General features: G+C 36.8%; 3 protein-coding genes across 7 annotated transcripts; all 3 read right to left on the reverse strand.

Annotated features, from left to right (window-relative positions):
• Positions 1–8,155: 8,155 nt before the first annotated feature.
• LOC133783359 (putative disease resistance RPP13-like protein 1) lies at positions 8,156–12,926 on the reverse strand. Its single transcript, XM_062222978.1, has 3 exons — positions 10,211–12,926; positions 9,371–10,050; positions 8,156–8,610 (listed from the first exon to the last, which is right to left on the reverse strand). Exon 1 carries the CDS (start codon positions 12,836–12,838, stop codon positions 10,931–10,933), a length of 1,908 nt encoding a protein of 635 aa, XP_062078962.1. The 5' UTR covers positions 12,839–12,926; the 3' UTR covers positions 8,156–8,610; positions 9,371–10,050; positions 10,211–10,930.
• Positions 9,358–10,642, reverse strand: LOC133786081 (putative disease resistance protein At3g14460). The gene is made up of 3 exons (XM_062225294.1): positions 10,269–10,642; positions 9,911–10,050; positions 9,358–9,788 (listed from the first exon to the last, which is right to left on the reverse strand). Exons 1-3 carry the CDS (start codon positions 10,640–10,642, stop codon positions 9,358–9,360), a joined length of 945 nt encoding a protein of 314 aa, XP_062081278.1.
• A 6,958-nt stretch (positions 12,927–19,884) lies between the features above and the next one.
• On the reverse strand, positions 19,885–26,933 carry LOC133783355 (putative disease resistance RPP13-like protein 1). 5 transcript variants are annotated; one of them, XM_062222971.1, is made up of 8 exons: positions 23,615–26,933; positions 23,216–23,279; positions 22,195–22,398; positions 22,016–22,109; positions 21,851–21,918; positions 21,583–21,766; positions 21,152–21,286; positions 19,885–21,047 (listed from the first exon to the last, which is right to left on the reverse strand). In XM_062222971.1, the coding sequence occupies exon 1, from the start codon at positions 26,859–26,861 to the stop codon at positions 24,447–24,449; it is 2,415 nt and encodes an 804-aa protein (XP_062078955.1). In that variant the 5' UTR covers positions 26,862–26,933; the 3' UTR covers positions 19,885–21,047; positions 21,152–21,286; positions 21,583–21,766; positions 21,851–21,918; positions 22,016–22,109; positions 22,195–22,398; positions 23,216–23,279; positions 23,615–24,446. The 5 variants fall into 5 exon arrangements, 4 of the variants coding, with proteins under 4 accessions (XP_062078955.1, XP_062078956.1, XP_062078957.1 ...); XM_062222972.1 differs by having other exon boundaries at positions 21,583–21,785; XR_009870866.1 differs by having other exon boundaries at positions 21,583–21,918; positions 26,537–26,673.
• Positions 26,934–27,693: the final 760 nt, after the last annotated feature.

Genomic DNA, 27,693 nt, shown 5'->3' on the forward strand with positions numbered 1-27,693 from the left:
ACGATGGCCACATGTTGTGTGCTGTCGCATTGGATGCGAATAACCACATTTATCCAATTGCATTCGTGATTGTTGACAGTGAGAATCATGCTTCTTGGAAGTATTTTATGATGAAATTGAAGGAAGCCATTGGAGTTGTTGATAATCTGTCTTTTGTTTCAGACAGGCATGCTAGCATTATTCATGCTCTTGAGTTGGTCTTCCCTGATGCCTACCACGGCGCATGCTACCATCACATAAGTATGAATGTAATCGCTAAGTTCAAGACCGATCACTGTCACAAGGAGATGTGGAATGCGACATATGCATTTTGGAAGTCAAAATTTCACAGGTTCTTCAATAATATAAAGCAAATGGATCCTGCCATAGCTCAATATCTCGAGGGTATTGGCTTCGATAAGTGGATTCGTGCGTACTTTCCTGGGAATCGATACAATGTAATGACAAGCAACTACGCTGAAAGTTTCAACAACAAAACCAGAGACGCAAGAACCTTCCCAGTCACTACTTTTGTGGAATTCATTCGTTTCACAATTCAGTCATGGTTTGCCGCGCATCGTGAGGAGGTAGAGAAGTGCACATCCAAATTAGCAACAATATATGAGAAAGATGTCTCACGCATTGCGGATCATGCAAGGTACTTGAAAGTCCATCCTCTTGGACAGTTTGAATTTCATGTGGTAGACCCAGAAGGTGATGGTGAGGTGAATTTGATGACCAAATCATGCTCTTGTGGTCAGTTTCAAATAATGGGTTACCCTTGTGTTCATGGTGTGGCTGCGGCCATGTTGCGCAGTGTCAACATTTACTCACTGTGTTCACCATATTACACTACTGAGATGTGGAGAGAGTCTTACAAAGAAATAATTTACCCAACTGGCAACGATGATGATTGGGAAGTTCCTGAGAACATAGAGAAAATGCAAGTTGGGGTTCCCGTTGAAAAACAACCAGTTGGTCGACCGAAGAGAGTAAGGTGGGAAGAAGGAAGACAAACCGCACTCCATCGAATGGAGAAATCATTCGCAAAGAGCGCAAGTGTAGCATGTGTGGTGGTCTTGGCCACAACAGGGCTACATGCAAAGCTAGGCTTTAAACTCTTTTTTCCCATTTGAACTTGTTGTATTAATAAACTCTTTTTATTTGATTTTTCTTAAAAGTTATGTTAATGGTTCGATATGAAAATGATATTGCTTGATATTAGCTCGATAACAGCCCATGAAAGTTATAAAAAAATGATAACAGTTAGAAACTGGAGATGTAAAGACCCCGTATACAAGATTATCATGTAACAAATTTTGATAATTCAATAACAATTCGATATAGCTTGATATTAGCTCGATAACAGCCCATGAAAGTTATAAAAAAATGTGAACAACAAACTGTACATGTAAAGACCCTGTATATATACAATCATCAAGGTAACAAATTTTGATACCACAAGTCCGTGGTCCACTTGTTCCTGAACACCTCCACAAGTCTGTTACCTTCTCTTTGACTGAGGGAGCTCGTGTTTCTGTTTGCGACGCAATGTGAACTGATGCGGCCTATTTCCTGCTGATGGAATCTTCAACATCAAGCTATTAGTAAACAGTTTACTCTGCATTAACAGAGAAGGAAGCATAAAGCACCATGGACTCATAATATCCTCAAGCTTTGCGTCACTAATCACCGAGTTGTCCGAATCGTAAACAGTCAGAGTCCAACTAGAAATGGCAGCCTCAATGGCAAACCAATGTTGTTGTCCATAGTTCTGGCACCAATATACATCCTCAACTCCTCCCCAAGATGCCAGAAAATGCTGCTCGATGCCGGTCAACATGGACATAATGTCAGCATCCCAATAATACTTTGTTTTGTCGGCTGTTTGCTTGTACTGATCATATCGGGCAGGTATCACTTGTGAGAAATAACTATTCATCACAACTGCATTCTGTCGATATATATTGGGAAAATACTTGCGACGCATACGAAGCATGTGTTCTGCCGCATCAATATGCTGCAAAAGAGAGTACGATAAAAAAATTAGCAAAGACCATTATAAATTGCTGCTGTCGAGCTCCATCGAGCTCACATCGAACTCATATCGAGCTCACATCGAGCCAGTCTAAAACAGTAAAAAAAAACACCCTATTTTAACATCCCTATCGAACTACCATCGAAATCATATCGAGCTCACATCGAGCCAGTCTAAAACAGTAAAAACAACCTATTTTAACATCACTATCGAACTACCATCGAACTCCTATCGAGCTCACATCGAGCTAGTCTGAAACAGTAAAGAACAACCTATTTTAACATCCCTATCGAACTCCCTATCGAGCTCCATCGAGCTCACATCGAGCCACTTTGAAATAGTAAAGAAAAACCCTATTTTAAGGGAAATTTCACTATCGAACTCACATCGAGCCAGCCTGAAACAGAAAAGAACAACCCTATTTTAACATCCCTATCGAACTACCATCGAACTCATATCGAGCTCACATCGAGCCAGTCTAAAACAGTAAAAACAACCTATTTTAACATCACTATCGAACTACCATCGAACTCCTATCAAGCTCACATCGAGCCAGTCTGAAACAGTAAAGAACAACCTATTTTAATATCCCTATCGAACTCCCTATCGAGCTCCATCGAGCTCACATCGAGCCACTTTGAAATAGTAAAGAAAAACCCTATTTTAAGGGAAATTTCACTATTGAACTACTATCGAACTCACATCGAGCCAGCCTGAAACAGTAAAGAACAACCCTATTTTAATATCCCTATCGAACTACTATCGAACTCATATCGAGCTCACATCGAGCCATTCTAAAACAGTAAAAACAACCTATTTTAACATCCATATCGAACTACTATCGAACTCATATCGATCTCACATCGAGCCACTCTAAAACAGTAAAAAAAAAAACCTATTTTAACATCCCTAATGAACTACCTATCGAGCTCCATCGAGCTCACATCGAGCCACTCTGAAACAGTAAAGAACAACCCCTATTTTAACATCCATGCCGAACTACTATCGAGCTCACATCGAGTCAGTAAAAATAAAACATGTAAAATTGAAAACAGTCCATAATTAGGTATAAATGGCTTACCCCATCATTGAGCCACGACTGGGGTGTCTTCAACATCAGAAACCATGTTGGACCGTGACTCCCAGTCTTTACATCCCGCGGGGTCTTGTTGGGCATGTCTCCAAGAAGCCACTTGCACATTGTCCTATACTGTTTGGGATCTGGCTTCTTGAGAGGGTCCAGCACATGTGTAGCCTCTTGTGTAGCCTCGTCTGCTGGTGCAGCTGCAGCAGTGCGAGGTCTTTTCCTCGTGGGATCGGTATAGTCCTCAAACCAATCTAGCTTGCGTCTTTGGCGTCTATCCCTCTGAAACTGAACCCCAGCAACATCCTCAGGGTTGACAATAACGACTCCCGGAGTCTCAGCATCTAGTGTCACAATGATGGTAGGAGGCGTCGTTGGATCATCAACATAGTCTAGCGGAATATCCAATGACTCTGACTCTGAATTTCATTGGACCCCCTCGATTTCTCCTTAACAAATGTCAGGATCTGACTGAGTACGTCCAAGATCACTGACTGGTTCTTCAAGATGGTCTCCTGTCGACCCTCGACTCTGTTCAACCGCTCAATCAAGTCGGCGAGCTCAGGGGCTGAGGCTAAGGCTGAGGCTGGTGTTGGGGTTGGTGTTGGGGCTGACGCTGAGGCTGGGGCTGATGTTGGGCACAGGTTGAGGCTGGGGCTGAGGCTGGGGCAATAGGAGGGGTGGGACCTGCAACCTCCTCCCCCGGGGCAGCATCAACAAATATCTTGGTTGCCTCAGCAGCCTGAGAAACTTTCTCTGCCATTTTCTCAAAAGTCGCATCCTCCTCCTCATCAGTCTCCGAGGGATCCTGGCCAAGCCCGGGATAAAGGGGAAGATCTCCCTCAGTCAAAGACAAGTAATAGTCTTTTTCTGCTGGCCAAGGCTTCAACATCGGAAGAACAATTAACCGCAAACAACATAAAACATTTGGTTAACTCAAATAATGATAAAAGATAAGCATATAGATAAAAAAAAAAAAAAACATAACTTACATTCTTCTTCAATAATATCGGTGCGATGACGGACTTGGTGAAATCCTTGTTCCTTCGATGCGACCAACTAAGCATCCTCGGGAACATGTTTCCCGAGCTCACAACAAGCTCCACCGCAAGCTGTTGGATAGCCTCATATGCCCAGTACTGTAAGGCGGGGGCATAACCATACATACTGTATTTGGACTCTTGCTGCACCTTGGCATCCTTCTTGGCATCATAGTTGGCCTTTTGCTTCACCATGTCCTTCTTACAAGAATGCAATAGCCTCCTATAAGAGTACTTCCCCCATGGATAGCTGAAGAAGTACTCTACATTCTCAACAATTTTTAGAATATCTCGCCAAATGTGCAACTTGCCATCAATGGCATTCAGAACCCCCTCAACAAACAGACATAGACCAAGCTTGTAGACATCTTCCACAACCGTACAAGTCTTGAAAGCATGGTCCACCTGTGACAGCTTTACTTTCTCAGCATCGTTGAAATACTCCTTTATCAACCGATCGCTGAGATTACGCCCTTCCAACTCTTCTGGTGACGGGAAGGCACTGAAATCCAACCCCGTCACCAGGGAAAACTCTCCCATGCCGAATCTACAAGACTTCGACCCCAAGAAAAAATGCACCTCATCTTCGTTGTTGCTGGTGATTTTCCTCAGCAACAGTTGATGCACCAAGACTCCGGAGAAATTAAACTCCGAAGCCAAAAAGAATTGCTTGAAACGGGATTCCTTAGCCCTTTCAAGCAGCCCGAGCTCCAAAAACCTGGTCTTAATGTGATTTAAAGTACTACTACCCCGATATGTCACTCGACCAGGAAAGTGATCACTGAACGGAACAAGCAACTTAGGCATCTGTAACAACACATGAAAAAAAATTGGTAAGAAAACAGAATAAAAAAATTTTCATAAAAAACACTGAAATAAGTTGTCATCGAGCTCTATCGATCTCTATCGAGCTATAATCGAGCTGCAACATACCTTATCGAGCAACTATCGAGAAACTATCGAGTTCCATCGAGCAATATCAACAACCTAAATTTATCGAGCCTATCGAGCCAGTGTCGAGCCTATCGAGCTAAGAAAAATCTATCTACATAAATAACCATCGAGCTACAGTCTAGTCTAATATCGAACCATTATCGAACCTATCGAGCCCTTGTAATATATACCACATATCCATCGAGCTCCTATCGAGCTTATATCGAGCCTACTATCGAACCATAATCGATCCTATCGAGTTAGTTTCATATATTGCCATAGATCTATTGAGCTCCTATCGATCCATCATCGAACTGTTCAAACTACCCCTATCGAGCCTACTATCGAACCATAATCGAACCTATCGAGCCACTGGTTCAAACCCAGAAAATTTTTTCCACAAAATCGGACAACCCATTCCACAAATCACAGATTCAACAACAATACAAAGCAAATATGGACTTAGGTTCAAGATTTTACCTTTGTTTTTTAAACTTTGAAGGAAATATGCTCCGTGGGTCACGGGTTTGACAGAAAAATGGGAGTTTGCAGTGGGTCTCGAGATCGACGGAGAAATGGGAGAAGGTGGGGGCTCGACGGAGATGCGGGCTCGACGGCTCGACGGAGATGGGGGCTCGACAGCTCGACGGAGGTGGGGGTTCGATGGTTTTTGGGGGATTTTTGTGAGACTGAGAGAGAGAGAAACCAAGACTGAGAGAGAGAAGGCTGAGGTTGAATGGGAAGGGTATTTTGGGTATGAGGGAAAAGTTTAGCATTAATTTGAAAATATTGTTAGTGTTGTGATTTTTTGGTAATTTTAGACATTATTAGACATAAATAATGAAATTTCCCAATGAAAATAAACATTATAAATATATTGTATATAAATATCGCGTGTGTACAAATATTATCACTGTGTAACTAAATAAAAAATTAGAATAACATTTATTTTCTATCTAGAAAAAACAAATCATATGGCTTAAGTGTGATTTGAATAATATAATGTTTTATTTATATATTTAAATAATTTGAATAATATTTATGTTATTATTTTATATATAATATTATTTATTTAAAATTTATATATCAATCATACAAATATAATAATAATGTATGTTCCTTGCACCTAGTAGTCTATATAAATTTGACTATTATTATTATTAATATGTGATCAATTGTTCAAAATGTTTCCAATTGATGAAGAAGGCAAAAACTAGAGTATAAATTGTAAACCAAATCTAGATTAATTAGAGAGAGCTGGTGGCTTGTAAAATGGAATACATGATGCTCTTTCGTTGTGATCCCTAACCTACACTTGGTGATCCTAAATTTTGTTCATAGCAGGTAAGTTTTAATTTTTTTGTTACAAAGTTGACTGATTTTCTATTTCCTAGCCAAAATCCAAGTTATCGAAATCAGTTTGTAGATTCTGGGTTACGCGGAAATCAGTTTGTTGGAGTTGTGTATGCAGAAAATACAATATTTCTCAAGCCTATGTGGTGTTCGAAGAAATGTGTGACTGAGAGATTCAAGCTGATAACTTTTGAGGTTAGTGCTTCTAATAGATTGTAAAAATTACTTATCTTATTGTCTACAAACTAAATACATGGAATACAAACTTGGAATCTGGTCATATGCGTGTACTGCATTTTAGCTTCCAAATGATTATGGTTTCAATTGATAATGCTCTTTGTTGTAAGATACAAGACTCGAAATCTTCTTCAAACAAGGTTAGAGAAACAGCAAAAAAACAACAAGTATAGAACTGAAATGAATCAAACTTGACAAGGGAAATAATATCAAACACAAGGAACACCAAAAAAAATTTATAATGGTTCAGCCATAGCAGTGCCTACTTCCAGTTTGAGCATCATCCTCAACAAACCACTATGATACCTCTATTATTAAATATTGAACACTAATTAATTTTGGACTCATTCTAATATATATTATAGAAGAAAAATCTTCAAGTAGATAGTATTTCACACAATATACAAATTTACTCAATAGAATAATAGTGTCATGTCATATGACCCTATATTAGTGTTGTTTTGACACTCTTCTCAACTTCTTGTATTTGGTTTGGTTTTTCAGTTTATAATCCAAAGATCAACTGAGACATAACAATGGTGAATGAATGCAACTAAAGAATTGTTCTTTCAATGGTAGCAGTCCAGAAGCTTACGCTCTTGCTAACTAGTTCTCGAACTTTTGACCAACTTAAACAAATTCACTCACCCATAATCACCAATGGTCCTAGCCAACTTCAGGCCCTCTTGGCTCATCAAATTCTCCTCTTCACAACTCTGAATTCCAGGAATATAGCTCAATACACACCAAAATCCTTTACAGTTTGCAGAACCCAGATGGCCATTTATGGAGTTTTGCTGTTAGATTCTTCTCCCATCATGGGCAATTCAACACTTCATTGTCTCTGTATCTTCAGATGCTTAGATTTGGTCTCTGTCCAAGCTCTTTTGCCATGTCCATTTCTTTGAAGGCTTGTGCCAAGATTGGATATAGATTGGGTGGTTATTCGGTTCATTCTCATGTTTATTAGTATGAGTTTTATGGCTCTGTTTATGTGGAGACTGCTGTGTTAAGTTGTTATTTGAGTTGTGGGAGCATGGAGTTAGCACGAAGCAATATTGATGCAACGCCTGTAAGAAATAATGTTCCTTTCTGGGTGTTCGAAACATGGAGATGTTCTCTGCTTGTCTACTCTTTGATCAGATGAACAGCAAAGAACTTGTTGCGTTTAATGCTATGAACAAAACAACCAACCAAAGAAGGCCCTTGAGCTGTTTAATCATATGATTAAACTGATATCAACATTCAACCAGATGGGATGACTTTCACAGGTGTTATATCTTCTTGTTCATTTGGCCAATTCTTTTATTGACTTGTATGCCAAGTGTGGAAACATTGAAAAAGGACATTTTTTTTTGGAAGAGAAGAAGATCACCAGTCCACCCCTTCTCAAATTTATTGAAAAATTTCACTTATGGTGGAGGAATACCGTAGTAACAAGCAAAATAAAAGAGAAAAACAACTCCCGCATAACAAAAACAAAGAACCAAATACAAAAACAGCAAATAGTACACAACTATTACACTTGAAATACAAGAAGATTTGTCTTTTAACACAGTAAATACAAACACAGATGATTCAAACATCCACATCAAGTTACTCTAAACATCAGCCTTAGAATATTTATAGACCCTTATGACCAATGAGAGACTTCAAGTTGAAAAGATGATTGGCCAAACAGAAACAAAATCAACATGTCGTCTTGTCAACAAACTTCCAGCTAAAATAACAGTTTTGAGTAAAGACCAAATGTATCAGAAAACAAGATAGTGTTCTATGGCAACCCCAGATGCAATGGGACACTTGGCCAAAGGGCAATGATCATTAGCATCTAAACCCCACCAAATTGGGCCAAAGAAGATTGAAGGGTGACACCAACATCATCAAAAGATAAAGAAGTTGAAAAACACAGCGACAGCTCCTCACCTCATGTATTGTAGATAGGCCTATAAAGACGAGAGAAAAAATTATATTAAAAAACATCACACTTAAGCATTGTAGAACAAGAAATTTAAAGGTAAAAAAATGCAATATTTGATGTAGTAATCTTTCGATAATATAATTATATGTAGAAAGAAACATTGTCTCACATTAAACCAAATTAATAGTTTTATTAACACTTGTAAAAAGCCAAAATTGATCATAAACTTTTGCATTATTTTTTCCAATATAGGTATTTATATATGCCCACCTCGGTATATATGAACCCATAATATGTATAAATACCCAAATTTCTCTAATCTAATTGCATGGCTACATTTACGAGAATTTGTTTATATATAAAACAAAGGAGATAGATTACAAACATCATAATTCTTCACACCAAAAAGAAATCATTTTCATAATGACATCTGGACGACTTAAAAACAAATCAGCTAAACTAGTGACAAGTGAAGACCAGCTGTCTAGACAAAAGAATAAAAAAAAACAAGATATTGAATTGAAAAATACCGAATTCTTAATTTAACTAACTCCTTATATAATTCAAAATATTTATTAGTCGATTAATAAAATATTAGACTATCAAATTGATATGTATTGTATATAAACCTGCATCGGCATCACAGTGAGTTGAAATAGTAAAAAATAAACAAATTTGTACAAAAGAATAATAATTTTTACAAAAACAGACTTTGAGTTAATCTATAAATCAAAATATATTTATTGAAATAAATTGAAAAAAAAAAAAAAGGTCACGTGGCGTACCAGTGATCTGTGTTTAAGTTAGGTATGTGTTGAATCTTGGGCCAATCTTCCCCTGTTCCTTCGTTGAACTTGGGCTTTAACAGAGGACAACCAAATATACTCAAAACGGTAAGAGTCTGGGGCAGTCCTTCTGCTGGCAAGCACTCTAGCTTTTTCAAGGAATAAAGTTCCAATCGTCGAAGTGAGGTGAGGTGGTGAAAACCTTTGCCGTTTAGAGCTGTAAGCTTATCAAATCCATGGATCCAAAGATGAGTTAAAGAAGGTGGGAGCAACCATTCTTCTGGAAATGAATCCACCGCTCCTCCATAATTCTTAAGATATAACTCAATCAACGATGGGAGTCTTTGTAAATTCCATTTCATGCGATTTTCCATGAGCATATTACATGATATGATACGTAGACTTTTTAAAGAAAAGGCTAATCCCATTTCCGAAAATTACTCAACCCTTGAACAACCATCTATGTTCAACCATTCAAGAGAGGGATATGCAACGTCAATATGAGTACTTGATGGAAATATTCCAAAGATGGAAAATTACCGATAGGTAATGCCACATTTATCTTCCCACAACTTCTTAAAGAAAATTGCTTCAAACAAGGAAAAATCTCACTTTTGGCCATCTGTATTGGTAAACGACCAATCCAGTCTATCAAATTGTTATAAATTGCAAATATAAACCTGCATTAGCATCACAGTGAGTTGAAATAGTATTGAGGAAAAATAAACAAATTTGTACAAAATAATAATGACTTTCACTAAAACAGACTTCAAGTTAACCTATAAATCAAAATATATTTACTGAAATAAATTGAAAAAAAGAAAAGACTATGTGGCGTACCTAGGCCTTTCATATATTTCATATGTTAGGTATGTGTTGAATCTTGGGCCAATCTTACCCTGCTCCTTCCTTGCACCTGGGCTCTAACAGAGGACAACCTGATATTGTCAAAGCAGTAAGAGTCTGGGGCAGTCCTTCTGCTGGCAAACACTCTAGCTTTTCCAAGAGATGAAGTTCCAATCGTCGAAGTGAGGTGAGGTGGTGAAAACCTTTGCCGTTTAGAGCTGTAAGCTTACCAAATCCACGGATCCGAAGATGAGTTAAAGAAGATGGGAGCAACCATTCTTCTGGAAATGAATCTACTCCTCCATATCCCCAAAGATTTAACTCCGTCAACGATGTGAGTCTTTGTAAATTCCATTTCATGCGATTTTTTATGAGCATATCACATGACTTAATTTCTAGATGTTTTAAAGTATAGGGTAATCCCATTTCCGAAAATGACTCCAACCTTGAACAACCAGCGATGTGCAACGATTCAAGGGAGGGATATGCAACGTCAATATGAGTACTCGATGGAAATATAGTCACCAAATCACCACATTTCCAAATGCCGACATATTCCAAAGATGGAAAATTACCGATAGGTAATGCCACATTTATCTTCCCACACCTGGTTAAATAAAATTTCTTCAAACAAGGAAAAATCTCACGCTTTTGGCCATGATCCGTATTGGTAAACGGCCAATCCAATGTAGTTATTCCTTCAAGGTCTAGTACTTATAACAGTGGAAATGGCTTGTTCAAAGAAATACCACAAAATTCATCATGCATATCAAGACATGAAATATGAAGATGTCTCAATGAACTTAGTAGACGAAATGATAACAACGACAAGCAACAATTTTTACAGTCTAGATGAAGTTTTTCCAAATTAGAGTAGGATGTATGTGTTACCCAATCTGGTAAGTCTGTGCCCTTATAATTGTGTATTTCGAGTTTCTTCAAATTTTCTTGTGGTTGGAGCGCATTAAGTACTTCTCTTTCCTTTCTTGAATCATCTACTTCACCAAAATTCCATGTTAAAATAAGCTCAGTGAGATTCCTTTTGTTCTTCAAGTTGCCTTCCAAAACATCACTCACTTCCTTCACATATCCAAGGCCTGAAATACGCAAGCTTCTATGCAAATTCTCCAACTTACCCAACTCTTTGACCCTGGACCCATCATTTTCACACAAAACAAAATCACTTAATGTCTGAAGATTCGTCATACTGCAAATCCTGGGTGGCATCTCTTTTAAATGTGTTTCTCTTATCATAAGATGACGCAGGCTGATTAGCTTAGAAATATTGGTAGGAAAATGTGTGAGGCTTCCACAATGTGACAATATTAGTGTTTCCAAATTGTACAACACACAAATTGAAACAGGTAACACCTCAACTTTCGTGCAAGATACATCCAAATACCTTAGATGCTTTAAATTTCCAATTGAATCAGGCATCTCTCTAATACAAGATTCTGACAAAGAAAGTGCTCTTAAACATCCTCCATCCATTAGCACAATTTCATGCTCTAATCTTGTATAAAGTGAATGATGTGACAATTGAAATGGCAAAGCCAATAGGCTACGGAAAGACTTTACTCTGGATAAGTTGCCAAATTCTATTGTATCTCTTAAGTCTTTCATGTATGATAGATGGCGAGTCTTGCTACTAAATTTGTGCAAGTCTTTACAACTATCATAAATAAAACAACACTGACCTAATACATACATAGCTAGATCATGCATAAGATCGTGCATAGAAAGAGAACGATTCCTTGTGTTTCTTTGAAAAAATGATCTTGCTATTAAAGCATTCAAGTACTCTTCTCCAACATCTTCAATTCTTTTTCCATGTTGAGAATTCAAAAGACCTTCTGCCATCCATATTAAGATTATTTTTTCTCTATCAACATCACCAAATTCGTAATCTTTGGGAAATATCGAAAGATAAGAAAAACATGGCTTTAAATAAGGAGGCAGAAATCGGTAGCTCAACCACAATGCTGGAACAATTCCGATGTCGCGACAGTTTGGTAACTCCCACACGTCACTTTGCAGTACATGCCTCCACTCGTCACCAGTTGACATAGATCGTAAAAGACCAGCCATCGATTTTACAGCTAAAGGAAGGCCCTTGCACTTCTTAACAATTTGTCTTCCAATTTCTTGCAACTCAGACAATACCACCTCATTAGAGCCTACATTATCAAAGGCATGATCTGCAAATAACTTCCAACCTTCATCATCTGATATCTTTTGAAGCTTATATGTTTGAACATCTCTCGTCTTCATCTTCAGTGCGACATCCTCATTATGTGTGGTGACAATAATCTTGCTTCCTTGTGCACCAAATTGAAAAGAGCTTTTCAAAAGATCCCACAACTCGTATTTTTCGTTCCACACATCATCGTGAACAAAAAGAAATTTCTTCCCTGCCAAAGCATTCTTCAAGTCTTTTTGAAGTTGATGTAGCTCATTTGCTTTATTTTCTTTTCCAGTGATCTTCTCCAAGATAATCTTTGTTATTTTAAGAACATCAAAATCGTCGGATACAGTTACCCATGCTTTCAAGGCAAAGTGTTGTTGGACAGTGGTATCGTAAAATACGTTCTGAGCAAGAGTAGTTTTGCCAATGCCACCCATCCCTACTATAGGAATAACTGAGATCCTAGGGCCAGCAGCATCATCACACAACAATAACTTAAGAATAGCAATGTGGGTGAGGTAACCCAAGTTCTTGATACTCCTCCATTGTTGATCTTCATGTTCTTCTCCTTTGTTCGTCTTGTTCGTTTTTCTTTACTGATGTGAAAAGCAAAATTATTTGAATTGGTTGCTTATTCTTCAATGATATGTTGTTTGAAGAGATGAAAAACCGCCCATATTTGCCCAAATTTAGCCATGCTGGCTTAGTTGAAGAAGGCTACACCTACAGGTGTGTCAACTCCATGAAGGACCAATGGCTATTGCCTTCTTTCGATCATTATGGGATCATATATATGGTTGATCTTTCAGGCAGGGGAGGACTACTGGAAGAAGCTCACGAGTTGATAAAGACTATGCCAATGCAGCCTCGAGTGCTAAAGACACAACAATATTGAGCTTGGCGAGATTGCGACTAGGAGGAATTGCTTCAAGTTACAGCCTGAGAAGACAGGTTAGGTTGTTCATCTCTCCTTGCCAACATCTATGCTTCAAGAGCTTGTGGCTTGTAAAAGGAATAAATATATTTATGAAGCTCTTTCATTTCATTGTGATCATCTGGAATATTGCTCTGGCAGTGCATCTCACTTCTTGTTCTTAAATATCCTTTTCAAATGTCTAGTAACGGCTGGTCCAAATTTTCCTTTATATTTTATCTTGAGTGTTGGTGGTATTACTAATACTATATACCCTTATCTAGTAGTACCTGCTATCTCTGCTGCTGCAGCACATATTCTGTCGGTCATCTTTTAATTCAAATTTGGCATATTTTTAGTTTTGTTGCTTTACTAGTGTTTGTTTTCTCATCTCAGCCAAGATTTTGTTTTCTCTTTTCCTAAAATCTTCAGTATTAAATACAAATACAAATACAAGATGCTTTGTCTAAACACACTATAGGCTTACAAAATAGATCATTCAAACATCAGCATAAGAATATTTATAGACCACCAATGAGAAACTTCCAGTTCTATTCCCAGAGGATTAGTCAATCACAAACGAATAGGTATGACTTTCATTATTGGTTTTGGTTTGATTTCCCTAAGTTTATTTCTTCTCATCATCATCACTTATTCTCAACCCATTAGAGTCGATCGTGATAGTCAAGCTGTAATTCACATAGTTGAAAATTATGTTTTTCATGAACGCACCAAACATATTGAGATTGACTGTCATTTTTTCGAGAAAAGATAAGTTGGGTGTTCTTGACATTTCAATTCCCTCTCCAACTTAAGACAGGGTGTTGACCGAGTATACTTTAGGAATTTTTTGTTTTATTCAACAAATAATAATAGTTATATATTTTTCCTAGTCAATTCAATTGTATATTTTTAAGACAACCTTTTTCACGTTATTATCTTTTCTTTAAATTTTATACGTCTAGCTAAAAAAGAAAATGGGTTAATGAGAAGACCATTTTACCCTTAATAATAAATCAAATAATAAATTTTCTAAATATATATATATGTAATACAATTCTTGTTTTCACAGCCACACTTGTATATAGCAAATTCTTCCCTTTCCATAAACTTGAAATGATTTTCCTCGCGTTATACTTCTTCTTCCTCCTCAACACAATAACAAACTCAGTCACCAAGAGGCACTTACTTCACTTTAAGCCCTACTGGTAAGGCTCTCAGTGTTTCTCGACTCATAAATAGTTTTCGGCGCAATTTTTTTTATGACCGTGTATATTGTAGTTGTTTAGAGCATCTGCAAATTTTCAAAAAATTCCGAATAATTTACAGTTCCGAAACCTAGGTTCAAACATGTTGTTTTCCTCGCGCATAAAAAAAATTAGTCACGCGTGCAACATGTTTGAACCTAGTTTTCGGTACTGTAAACTATTCAGAATTTTCTAAAAATCGCGCCGATGCTCTAAATAACTACAATATACACAGTTATAAAAAAAATCGCGCCGAAAACTGTTCAAAGATCAAAAACACTGAGAGTCCTACCGGTAAAGCTTAAAGTGAAGCCCCTATAGAAGAATTCCCCTATATATTTAAATAATAAACAATATTTTGCTTTAATTTTTCTTTTAACATATTTATATCATTATTTTATATATAATATTATTTATTTAAAATTTATATATAAATCATAAAAATATATTAATAATAATGTATGTTCCTTGCACCTAGTAGTCTATATAAATTTGACTATTATTATTATTAATATGTAATAATCAATTCTTCTAAATGTTTCCAATTAATGAAGAAGGCAATAGCTAGAGTAGAAATTGTAAACCAATTGTAGATTAATTAGGTATGATACAAGAGAGAGCTCGTGGCTTGTACAATGGAATAAATGATGCTCTTTCGTTGTGATCAACCTAACCTACACTTGGTGATCCTAATTTTTGTTCATAGCAGGATAAGCACAAGTTTTAATTTTTCACTATCTCCTCTTGTAAGTTTTATTTTTTTTGTAACAAAGTTGACTGATTTTCTATTTCCTAGCCAAAGAAAATAGGTGCCCAGATAGCCAAAATCCAAGATTTCGAAGTTAAATCAAACCCAAACCACACCTGGTGAAAGCTAATGTAGCTGAGGTAACCCAAGTCGTGAACTGGTCGGCAACTGAGTGAGGAAGGGAGGAGGGAAACGATGTCGTGTGGTGGATGAGATTGAGAGACCGAGCCGAGATTGAGACAAAGGTGGAGGGAGTGAGGCCTCAGATTGAAAAAATGCCATTAATCAGCAAAACCGATAATTAATTTTGAAAACGACAGATTTTATAGATTTTGGGTTACGCGGTATTGAATATACCAATTCAGCTGATGATTTTGACAGCTGTGATTAAGTTGTTAAGGCAGTTAGTTTGTTAGATTAGTTAGAGTTTTGGTCTCTCGGGTTGTTAGTTTTCTCTGTAACAACTTTGGCTTTTCTCTCTGTAATTGTACTCTATAAATATGACTTGTAATGAGAAGCTTAGTACAGAAACAAGCCATACTTTCAGTTCTTCAAACACTTGTGAATCTTTTTGTTTTCTCTGTTCTCTCTTTACTCTGTTTTCTCAAGTTGGTACAAGAGCCACTCGATCGTGGAGTCCTCTTCGTCCTCTGCGCATAGCTCCACTGTCTCCACTCCATCCAGTGTTCCATCTACGATGCTTCTTCCTCCACTTCGCTTGGATCGCAGCAACTATTTCTTCTGGCGTTCCCAAGTTCTTCTATCGATTAGAGCACACGATCTTGAAGGGATTCTTCTCGGCACTACACCTTGTCCTTCAGCCACAATTCCAGAAGCTCCTGGATCAACCACAAGGGTTAGTAATCCTGCTTTCACATCTTGGAATCGCCTTAACCAGTTCTTACTTTCTTGGTTGATTTCTTCTATCTCTGAGACCAAGATTGGCCATGTTGTTGACTGCAAAACATCAGCTGATATGGACTACACTTAACAATCTGTTTAGCACTCGTTCTAAGGCTAGGATGATTCATCTTATGACTCTTCTCCAAAGCACCAAGAAAGGTTCCATGTATGTTGATGAGTACACGCTCAAGATGAAAAGCTATGTTGATGGCTTACGTGCTGCTGGCAATCCCATTTCTGAAGATCAGTTGATCTTGTATGTTCTTGTTGGTCTCGGTTCTGAATACGAATCGGTTGTTGTCAATCTTACGTCCATGAACATTGTCTCCATTCAAGAAGTTCAATATATGTTGCAGAATCATGAGATGCGCCTTGAGCTTACTCAGGCTACTGCTGCTCTTGATCTCAATGCTCCAACAACAAACTTTGTTCAAACCAAGAAGCCTCAATATGGTCCTCCTTACAGTCAAAATAGGAACTACTACAACAACAACTCCAACAGAGGTTACTCAAATGGAAGAGGTAGAAGCTATTATTACAATGGCAAAGTCCATCGTCTCATTTGTCAACTCTGCGGCAAACCCGGTCACTCCATTCTGAAATGTGTTCGCCGTTTTGATGTTAGCTACCATGGTCCAAATGATGCCCACCAAACTTCTGTTGAAACTGCTCCTCAAGCTCACGTTGCTTCCACCTCCACTCACAGTGATGAATCTTGGTTTCTTGACAGTGGAGCCACCAATCACATCCCCTCAGATAGTGCCAATCTGATGACAAAGAACAACTACAAAGGTAAAGAAAAGCTTGTTGTAGGTAATGGCTCACAACTCTCTATTGCTCACATTGGATCTAGTTATTTAGCTGCTAATAAATCTTTGCATCTTAAAAATATTCTCCATGTTCCCTCTATCACCAAAAATCTCATCAGTATTTCTCAAATTACAAAAGATAATGATGTCACAGTACAATTCACTTCTGGTTTTTGTCTTATTAAGGACAACATTTAGAAGACTCCACTTCTCAAGGGCACTCTTAAAGATGGCTTGTACCAGTTGGAGTCGCCTATTGTCAAATCTTCCTCTAGTTGTTCGACTTAGTTTGAGTCAGTCACACTGTGTGGACAAGATTCTTGACAAATTTGGTAAAAATGATTCTGGTGTGTCCAGAACACCAATTGACATAAGCCATCATCTGTCCAAGAATAAAGGCAACAATGTCTCTCAAGTAGAGTATGCTAGAGTGATAGGTAGTCTAATGTACTTGATGAGTTGTACAAGACCAGATATTGCTTACACTGTAAGTACTTTAAGTCGATGCACGAGTAATCCAGGTATTGAACACTAGAAGGCAATTACAAGAGTACTAAGGTACCTGCAGTATACTCGAAACTATGGATTGAACTATACCAGAGAACCAGCTGTTCCTGAAGGATATACTGATGCAAGCTGGATATCTGACATCCAAGATTCGAAAGGTACTAGTGGATATGTGTTCACTGTAGGTGGCGCAGCTGTTTCATGGAAATCATCGAAACAAACTGTAATCACTAGATCCACGATGGAATTTGAGTCTGTAGCTCTGGATAAATGTAGTGAAGAAGCAGAATGGTTGCGTAATTTCTTGGAGGATATTCCAGAATGGCCTAAACCTGTGCCTGCAATATGCATATATTGTGATAACCAAGCAACAATTGGTCGGGCAAAAAATGTTTTGTATAATGGTAAGTCTAGACACATACGTCGACGACATAATTCCATTAGACAACTGATCTCAACTGGAGTTATCTCGATTGATTGTGTGAAATCAAAAGATAACATTGCGGATCCGCTAACAAAAGGGTTAAACAGAGATCAAGTTGAAAAGACATCAGAAGGAATGGGACTTAAGCCCAAAGGAAATTAAGGTTGATATAAGGGAAACCCAACCTAGTTGACTGGAGATCCCAAGATCTAGGTTCAATGGGACAACCTAGTTATTGAGACCGAGTAGGATCACTGTGGGGGATTACCCCTACCCATTCCAATGCTGAAACAGTGATGCCTATTGTAAAAGAGGTTAAGCTCAAGCTTTTAATGACCCTTACGCATCGGTAGTCCGAGCAGAGTGATGCGGGATTGCTCTTAGATAAGAGGTCACCTATGTGAGAGAGAAGTGGGGCCGCTTCAAAGGAGAATTGTGGGGGCTCAATTTTCTAAAACCTCTCACAAAACCATGCAGATGTTCGCAGCCAAAAATGAACATAACCATGAGAACCGAAACTATGCCGGAAAGATATCTGTGTGAGATATATCATCGTTTACACAAATGACAGAACAGTTCAAAGACATTGCGTCTACTAATCAGTTAGTAAAGTAAATATATTCTCACAAGGGAAGGTTCAAAGGCTAACACTCACCTATCCTATGCAGGTATCAATCAGAGAACTCTATCACCTTGTTGTGTCGAGTCGTGTCGAGTCTTTGTTTCTTAATGTTGATCAATTTCATTCATGTGGGGGATTGTTAGAAAAAAAAATTGAGTGAATGAGAAATTGATGCCTAAAATGGAAATGATTAAGCAAATCACCTTGATTAAAGATGATATTATATGAATATTATGTGATTTATTCTGATTGATTTTGGAAAATCACTTTGGTCAAAATTAAGATATCAGAATATTGTGTAATTAATTCTGATTGATTGTCAGAAAATCACTTTGGGTAACAACTGATATTACCATAATAAGTGTGATTAATTCTGATTAATTATCAGAAAATTACTTTGGGTAATTGCTGATATTACCAGTATAAGGGTATTTAATTCTGTTTGATTTTCAGATATTAAGATACCAGATTTGTTGGATATTTGGGCATTAATGCATTTGATTCACACATTTTTTCAACTCTCCATGAAGCCTATAAAAAGAGGCTTCTCCTTTCATTCTAGGCGCACAGATACAGAGCATCACACACTTAGTTTTTTTTCTTTTCTTTTTCTCTTCAGTCTGTGTAGTAATTTTTGGTGATAGAGGGAAGGTTTATTGTGTAGTAATTTCTGGTGATAGAAGGAATGTTTGTTTCGAGTTCGCCTAAGCAGATGCAATGATGCATTCCTCCTGCTTGATAGCTATTGTATCCTGGGAAGTGGTTGCTCACGAATTCTCTTGGAGTAGCTCCATTGCGTCTGCTTAGGCGAGCTTTTTTTTAATTACGTTATTTGGAAAGCTTTTTTTTTCTTCTTCTTTTCAACAATACTGCCAATTAGAGTGTGATGATTCCATGAAATTTCCAAGAGAAAAGTCTCAACGGAAAATGAGATTTTTTTTTAATTACGTTAGTGAAAGCTTTCTTTAAATTCATATTTTTATATTATTTAAGGGGTTTGAATTCCTGACTTTGAACTTTGAATTAACCCAAGCCTATTTCTTATGGAATTTACAGAGCTAAGGCCACCAATAAAACATTGAGAAAAAAAGTATATGGTTAAATGCATCAAATATTAATATTAGACGATTAAATTTCACTATACACTTAGCTGTAAACAAACTTCCGTATAAATTCTTTATTGTTTCAGTACTATTATACATACTTATCAATTAAAGAAATTAAAATAAAGAACTACATTAACATCAAATTACTCTAACACATTAGCCTAATAAAGAACAAATAAAATAGTGCAGTAAAAGAACAAGAGAGGAGTTTAATTGATTCAGTCCCACTATATCAATCAAATTCAATACACCCTCAATGATTTCAGCAATCTCAAATAGAAAACCTCACTATTATGTATTTATATCAGAGAAGTTTGTCACTATTTGTTGCTCGAATACTTTGTGTTCAAGAACAGAACCCAAAGTATCCGAGCAACAAATCAAAATTAAAGTAAAGAAAATACAGTAAAGAAATGGACGCCAAGGTTTATACTGGTTCGGCCAATTTGACCTACATCCAGTTTGAGCATTATCATGAGCAATCCACTATAGAGAATCAGCAATACAATCTTTGTTACAGTTGAAGATTTTCAATGGTTTCTTGGTACCAAACTCTCACCAAACTCACTCTTTCTGTACCCTTGGAACCAAACCCGAGAACCCCTTGTACAACCACACTCAAAGCTCTCAAAACTCTCAAAGTGATCTTCTTTCTACAAAGATGTGAAATACAATGTGTTCTGGAGGACTGGTAATAAGGAAAGCTCATGATGATGAACTGAGTTAGCGTGCATAGGCAAAGTCAGCGGTAAAAACACTGCTTGCTGGATGTGTTCTGGAGGAGTAGTAATAAGGAAAGCTCATGATGATTTAGCTCAAGCTTGTATCAATGTTCAACAAGTTTAAGCAATGCTCCCACTGCTTCCTTAAAAGCTTCTACAGTTGCCATGAATTCAGGTTCAGACATGGACAAGGCAATAACTCGGTGCTGACGAGGCTTCCAACTCACTGTGCTCCCACTATTGTAACAACATAGAAAATGAGGGACTTTGTTGAATCTTGATTTGAAGCAAAATCAGAATCTACAAACCCTTCGAGCCATATCTTTCCAGCATTTTTCTTGTACACCTTACCATGTGTGCTTGTACCTTTGAGATACCTCATTGACCATTTCAAACCAAGCCAATGCTCGAGCCCAGGATTAGACATCAAGAAAACTGAGGGCATAGGCATTTTACATACATCAAACAACCAAGTGCGGTGCATATGGGACTTTATCCTTGTCTTTTACAGTTTTACTTCTGCTTCAGTTTCAGGACATTGATCAGCTGTGAACTTAAAATGACCAGCTAAGGGAACTGTAACACTCTTAACATCATGCATCTTGGATATTCTTAGAACCTTTTCTGTGTAATTTGCTTGCCTTCCTGCAGATTTCGCTCTGTTAATCTCGGTCACAAGTCATAACAACAATTTTCTGTAACATAATAATGATACATAATGGCAACAAATTAAAGAGAGAAATACTAACCAAATTAAGCAAGGCTAAATATATAAATATATCCTACAAAGTTAAGAGTCTGCATTGTCTCATTGGCTGAAATCATTGAGACTCGATGAAATTCATAACTCGATCCCCACCAGTATAATAAACAATGCTGTGTTCCTGCAAATCTATTCATCAGCATGCTTGGAAAAAGAAACTCAGAAAACCAGTAAAAATAATTAACTTTTCTAAAATAAAAGAGGCTATTGATTATTTGATTAATAACAACTTGGACTCTTAAATTGATGTAGCAAATGAACACCTGTATCACAGTGAGTTGAAATAGTATTGAGGAAAAATAAAACAAATCTGTACAAAAGAATAATGACTTCTACTAATACTGACTTTGAATTGATCTTGAAATCAACATACATTCACTGAAATAAATTGAAATGCAAAAAGAAAGTAGGTTTTACCTGCTGTCTAAGAGAGACATGACTTTATTCAGTTAGTTTTTTTTAGCTATGTGTTGAATTGAATAATATGCCAATCTTTCCCTGTGTTCTTCCTTGCACTTGGGAATTAACAGTACATTCTTTTATGCACAAAGTAGTAAGATTTCGAGTTGAAACCAAGCTGCAGTCTTGATGTTTTTTCCAACTGTCAACAAAACTTCCAACTAATTTTAAAGTCAAGAGTCAATACTCAAACTTGTAATTGAGGCATTGTAGAAAACATCATTACCAAGTTCTGTCTTGATGACATGATCAATGGTTGAAGGTAGAAACTTGGCCAATAATTGTGCCAACTAGCTGAAATTAGAGTGATAAAAAGGATATCATATTAGACCAAAAGAACAAAAGACATGAAATATCAAACAAGTTGTTCTTGAAGAATTTTATGACCTACATAGTTTGAAGTCACCCAGGAGCATGAGAGCTTGTGAGATGCTGATATAATTAAATGATGAACTCTGTAAACACTGTCATTCAACCTTGGATTGCTGCACATTAATAAATTTTTACAAGTTAAACAAGATCAAAATCCCATGTTTTTTTTTCAGGTTAACAGTTTGGACTTGACTTTACCATGTTTGTTGCGCCTTGTTGAATAATCCCAATTGGTAAAGAGAAGAAGAAAGGAAACTCCACAAGCCCAATGGGAGTTGGTGCTGTTTGCCAAAAGCAAAATTGAAAGACCAAAGAGCGAAAGACATCACAAGACTGAAGAGCAAAGCTGAGAAGGATTCCAATGAAGGCAACACCAGTCCCTATGCGATGTGGTTCTCTGCTCTAAGAACATATAGATAGAAAAATAGATGATCAATGCAAATGTATTTAGTAGCAGCAAAACTTTGAGTAGATATGAGTCATTCAAAGAAAAGTATACATATTACACCCCTAATATATGGTTTTATCTGATGCATGGCTACATCTATGAGGATTGGTTTATATGTACAAATTTAGAAAGATTACAAAAACACTCTCTTTCTCATTGGCCAAATACTCTACAAACCAAAAAGAAATATTTGTCATATTGCCTTGTAAGGAAAGTAAAACTAAGGATCATAATCATAATCATAATATTGTCATGTCATTCATAATAATATATATGAAACTATCTTAATAAATATGTAATTTCTTTGGTCAAGAGAAAGACTTTATGAAAATTAAAAAAAGAAATTGATAAGATAATATTAGGGGAGATCAGTAAACGGAAAACAACTTCGTCTATAATGTATTTTCGTAACAATAATATTATGTTAAGAACCATATATAACATTCTCATCTCATGCATAATGTGAAATTATCATTTAAAGAGGTTCCATCTCTGCATCAACAGACATAATATTGTCATTAGAAAACTTTAGAATATTATCACATCTCTAAAAGAAAACTTTGGAAACACTTACACATTTAAACTATGGGTTTTCTAATACAAGTAAATGAAATGATCATAAAGATTACAACACTATCACATTCTCACCCACAAAACATTATGAAATTAAGAAAGATGATTCCAAGCAATAATGTTCACAACAATACAACAGCCAATCTCAGTCACAAGTCATAACTCTGTTATAGTAGCAGCAAAGGGAGAAATACCAACCAAATTAAAGAAGCCCAATCAATCATCATAATCACCAATCCACGCATGATAAAAAGAAATTCCCCTGCAAATCTATTTATTAGTACTCTTGAAAATAGAAACTCAGAAAATCAGCGAAAAAGAATAATTTTAAAAAATAAAAGAAAGTTTTATATTTATTTGTACAATTGCAAGTACATAAGTTTCAAATACTCTGTATTAAATAATAATAATAATGAGATGTGGATGGCTTGAGAACAAATCAGCTAAACACCAAATTCTTAGTCTCATTAGCTACTTATATATACAGAATATTTATTATTTAATTAATATTATATATAGAATATTTTTACTAATGCAATCTTTGAATTAATCTATAAATCAAAATATATTTACAAAAATAATGACAAGGAAAGTTACCTGCCGCCTAAGTCTCTCTTATTAAATTCTGTTTCTTCAGTTAGTATGTTAGGAATGTGTTGAACTTTGGGCCAATCTTCCCCTGTTCCTTCCTTGCACCTGGGAATTAGCAGACTGCATCCTTCTATGGACAAATCAGTAACACTCTGGGGCAGTCCTGCTGCTGGTAAGCACTCTAGTTTTTCCAAATAAAGAAGATCTAAACGATGAAGGGAGGTGACGTGTTGGACGCCTTTGCTGTTCAGAGCTTTGAGGTTATTACATTCAAAGATCTTAAGACTTCTTAAAGATGGTGGGAGCAGCCATTCCTCTGGAAATGAATCCACCACTCCTCCACATCCAAAGAGTTCTAAGGAATTGAATGATGGGAGTCTTTGTAAATTCCATTTCATGCGGTTTTCCATGAGCTTATCACATGATGCGATGCATAGACGTTGTAAAGTAAAGGGCAATCCCATTTCTGAAAAGGTTTCCAACCTTGAGCAATGCATTGTGTTCAACGTTTTGAGGGAAGGATATGCAGAGTCAATGTGAGTACTTGTTGGAAATATAGTTACCAATTCATCGCAAGATGAAATATTGATATACTCTAAAGATGGAAAATTACACATAGGTAGCGCCACACTCAGCTTCCTACATCTTTCTAAATCAAATTGCTTTAGACATTGAAAAATCTCACATCTTTGGTCACTTGTATTAATAAATGACCAATCCAACATATCTGTATGATCAAGCCATAATCTTGCTAAGAATGGAAAGGGCATATTCAAAGAAATATTACGAAATTCATCATGCATATCAAGACAGGAAACACGAAAATCTATCAGTGAACTTAGCGGCGAAATGATAACAACGACAAGCAAAGATTGCTGCAGTGTAGATCAACTTTTCTCAAGTTACAATATGATGGATGTGTTACCCAATCTGGCAAGCTTGTACCGTTATAACCTCCGATTTCGAGTTTCTTTAAATTTACATGTGGTTGGAGTGCATCAAGAACTTCTCTTTCCTTTGTTGAGCTATTTGCCACACCGTTCCATGAAAGAATGAGTTCATTGAGATACTTTTTGTTCTTCAAATTTCCTTCCAAAACATCACTCACTTCTCTAACATGCGCAAGCCCTGAAATCTCCAAGCTTCCACGCAGATTGTCCAACTTGCCCAACTCTTTGATCCTGGACCCATCATTTTTACACAAAACAAAATTACTTAACGTCTGAAGATTTATCATATTACAAATCTTCGGTGGCATCTCTTTTAGAGGAGTCAATCTTGTCATAAGATGACGCAGGCTGACTAACTTGGAAATGTTGGTAGGCAATTGTCTGAGATTTATACAACCTGACAATAAGAGTGTTTCCAAATTGTACAACCCACAAACTGAATGAGGTAATTCCTTAACTTTCGTGCGAGACACATCCAAATACCTGAGATGTTTTAAATTGCCAATTGAATCAGGCAAGTCTGTGATACATGAGTCTGACAAAGAAAGTGATCTTAGGCATCCTCCATCCTTCACTACAATTTCAAGCTTTAATTGTGTCTTTTGCCATGAATATGTATATCGCAATGGTAAAGCTAACAAGGTGCGCAAATACTTCACTCTAGAAAAGTTGTCAAATTCTACTGTATCTTTTAAGTCTTTCATGTATGATAGATGGCGTGTCTTGCTACCATTTAGCTTGTGGAAGTCATTACAACTATCATAAATAGAGCAACACTGACCTGATACATACATAGCTAGATCATGCATAAGATCGTGCATAGAGAGAGAATAGTGTCTGGATCTTTGGAAAAATGATCTTGATATTAAAGCACTCATGTACTCTTCTCCAACATCTTCAATCCTTTTTCCTTTTTGAGGTTGTAAAAGACCTTCTGCCATCCATATTAAGATTATTTGTTCTCTGTCATCTTTCCGAAATTCATAATCCTTGGGAAATATCGAGAGAAAAGAAAAACATGGCTTCAAATGAGGAGGCAGAAATCGATAGCTCAACCACAAAGCTGGAACACTTCCTATGTCGCGGCAATTGGACAACTCCCAAATATCACTTTGCAGTACATGTCTCCATTCTTCACTAGTGGACATAGATCGTAAAAGTCCAGCCATCGATTTTACAGCCAAAGGAAGACCCTTGCACTTTTTTACAAATTGCTTTCCGATTTCTTCCAAGTCTTGATGTACCTCATTGGAGCCTATAGTACCAAAGACATGTTCTGCAAACAACTTCCAACAATTTTCGTAAGATATTTCTTTAAGCTCGTAAGGCTGAACATGCATCGTCCTCATCATCAAAGCAATATCTTCGTTACGCGTGGTCACAATGATCTTACTTCCTTGATCGCCAGATTGAAAAGAGCTTTTCAAAGAGTCCCACAGCAAATAATTTTCATTCCATACATCATCGAGAACAAAAAGAAACTTCTTCCCTATCAAAGCATTTTTCAATTTATTTTGAAGTTGATATAGCTCCTTTGCTTCGCAACTTGTTTCAGTGATTGCTTCAAAAATAAGTTTAGTTATTTTCAAAACATCAAAATCTTCGGAGATAGTTACCCACACTTTCAAGTCAAAGTGTTGTTGGACAGTGGTATCGTCATATACACTTTGAGTAAGTGTAGTTTTGCCAATGCCACCCATCCCTATTATAGGAATTAGGACAATCCTATGGTCACCAACATCATCACACAATACTAGCTTAACAATAGCCTCTTTATCATTCTCTCTTCCATAAACCTTAGAATCATCTAACAAAGGTGCAGGTGGTCTATGTAATGTTGTTTTCAGCTCAACTTTTTTCAAACCAAGGTATTCTGTCTGTTCTAAAAGATCCTTTAGAGTATCAAGGATCTCTTCGATTTCAGATTTCAAAGCACTTATTTCAAATGGGTTCTTAAAGACAGAGTGGGAGGGCTTACTTGCTGTGCTTTCGAGTTCATCATCTTTCTCCATCTTGAGTCGTAGAGCTTCAGTACTGAGCTTGTCCATCACGTGGTCAGCATCATACAGCACTTGTTTCAGATCATCAAGCCACCCCTTCACGTCGTTGTCTCCAAGTTGTTTCTCCTCGGCATCGTTCAGCAGCACCTTAGCCGATCTCAACATATTCTTCAGCCTGTTGAGCAACTTTGGATTGAGTTTGTCTCCACGAAAGAAGTCAAGTACCTCTTGAGAAGCAATCCTATCAAAGAGGACATTGATGGAACCAGAGAGAAGAGCTCCCGCCACCATTAAGCCAGCCATGATTTCTGTTCTTGAGAGAGAGAGAGAGAGAGAGAGAACTAGTTTATGGTAAAGAAGGTTAGAACAAAAAGGAGTAGTGGAAGTATAAGAGAAGTGTTTATGTTTTTGTTCTGAACAGTTTACGCGTTTGGAAGAAAAAGTGATCCAATAATTAATTCATTGAACAGTTTACGCGTTTGGAAGAAAAAGTGATCCAATAATTCATTGGACATTATTACGTTTGATGTCTCTTTTCCTTAAAAAAAAAAAATTTCTTTTGAATAATAGGAAGTTGCCAAGAAATGCTTTTTAGGAGTGTTTCAGTGAGTCTATCATGGTTTCCATATTAAATCAATAAAGCACCAACCGATAAAGCTTTTATTAACTATAAAAAATAAATAAATAGGAACACACACACAAACCGAAAAAAAGACATTAGATCACTTGATTTGGTTAGGGAAATTTCAATTTATATGCTTGATAAAAGTTATAATTACAAAAAAATGCTAGGCATATTAAAAGGGAAATTTTAATATGTAGGCTTGATAAAAGTTATAATTACAAATAAATCCTAGGCATATTAAAATTTTCAAAATAATGCTAATTTTTTGTATATTACCCAAAATGCCCTTTTCACTTCTTCCTCATTCTCATTTCTCTCTTCTCTCTTCTCTCTTCTCTCTTCCCTCTCTCTCTCTCTCTCTTATTTCACTCTCTCTCACCTCACAACACCACCACCACACTAAATATTATATTTCGAACAGATTTGGACATGATTTTTGGGTTTTTTTTGCGATTTTTTCCAGATCTGAAACTCTGAAATCTGCAAAAAATCGACATTGCTCGATGGTGC

Source organism: Humulus lupulus, chromosome 6 (assembly GCF_963169125.1).
Source record: "Humulus lupulus chromosome 6, drHumLupu1.1, whole genome shotgun sequence".
NCBI lineage: Eukaryota > Viridiplantae > Streptophyta > Magnoliopsida > Rosales > Cannabaceae > Humulus > Humulus lupulus.

Excerpts from the sequence above, each read along its gene's own strand:
- LOC133786081 (XM_062225294.1), bottom strand. The coding sequence starts at position 10,642 with ATGGGATTACCCTATACTTTAAAACATCTAGAAATTAAGTCATGTGAT. Across the intron at positions 10,051-10,268 it reads AGGTGCAAGGAAGGAGCAGG|GTTTATATTTGCAATTTATA; the intron begins GTAAGATTGGCC and ends ATGCTAATGCAG. Across the intron at positions 9,789-9,910 it reads AAATGTGGCATTACCTATCG|CCTTTTCTTTAAAAAGTCTA; the intron begins GTAATTTTCCAT and ends AAATGGGATTAG.
- LOC133783359 (XM_062222978.1), bottom strand. The coding sequence starts at position 12,838 with ATGGGTGGCATTGGCAAAACTACTCTTGCTCAGAACGTATTTTACGAT.
- LOC133783355 (XM_062222973.1), bottom strand. The coding sequence starts at position 26,861 with ATGGCTGGCTTAATGGTGGCGGGAGCTCTTCTCTCTGGTTCCATCAAT.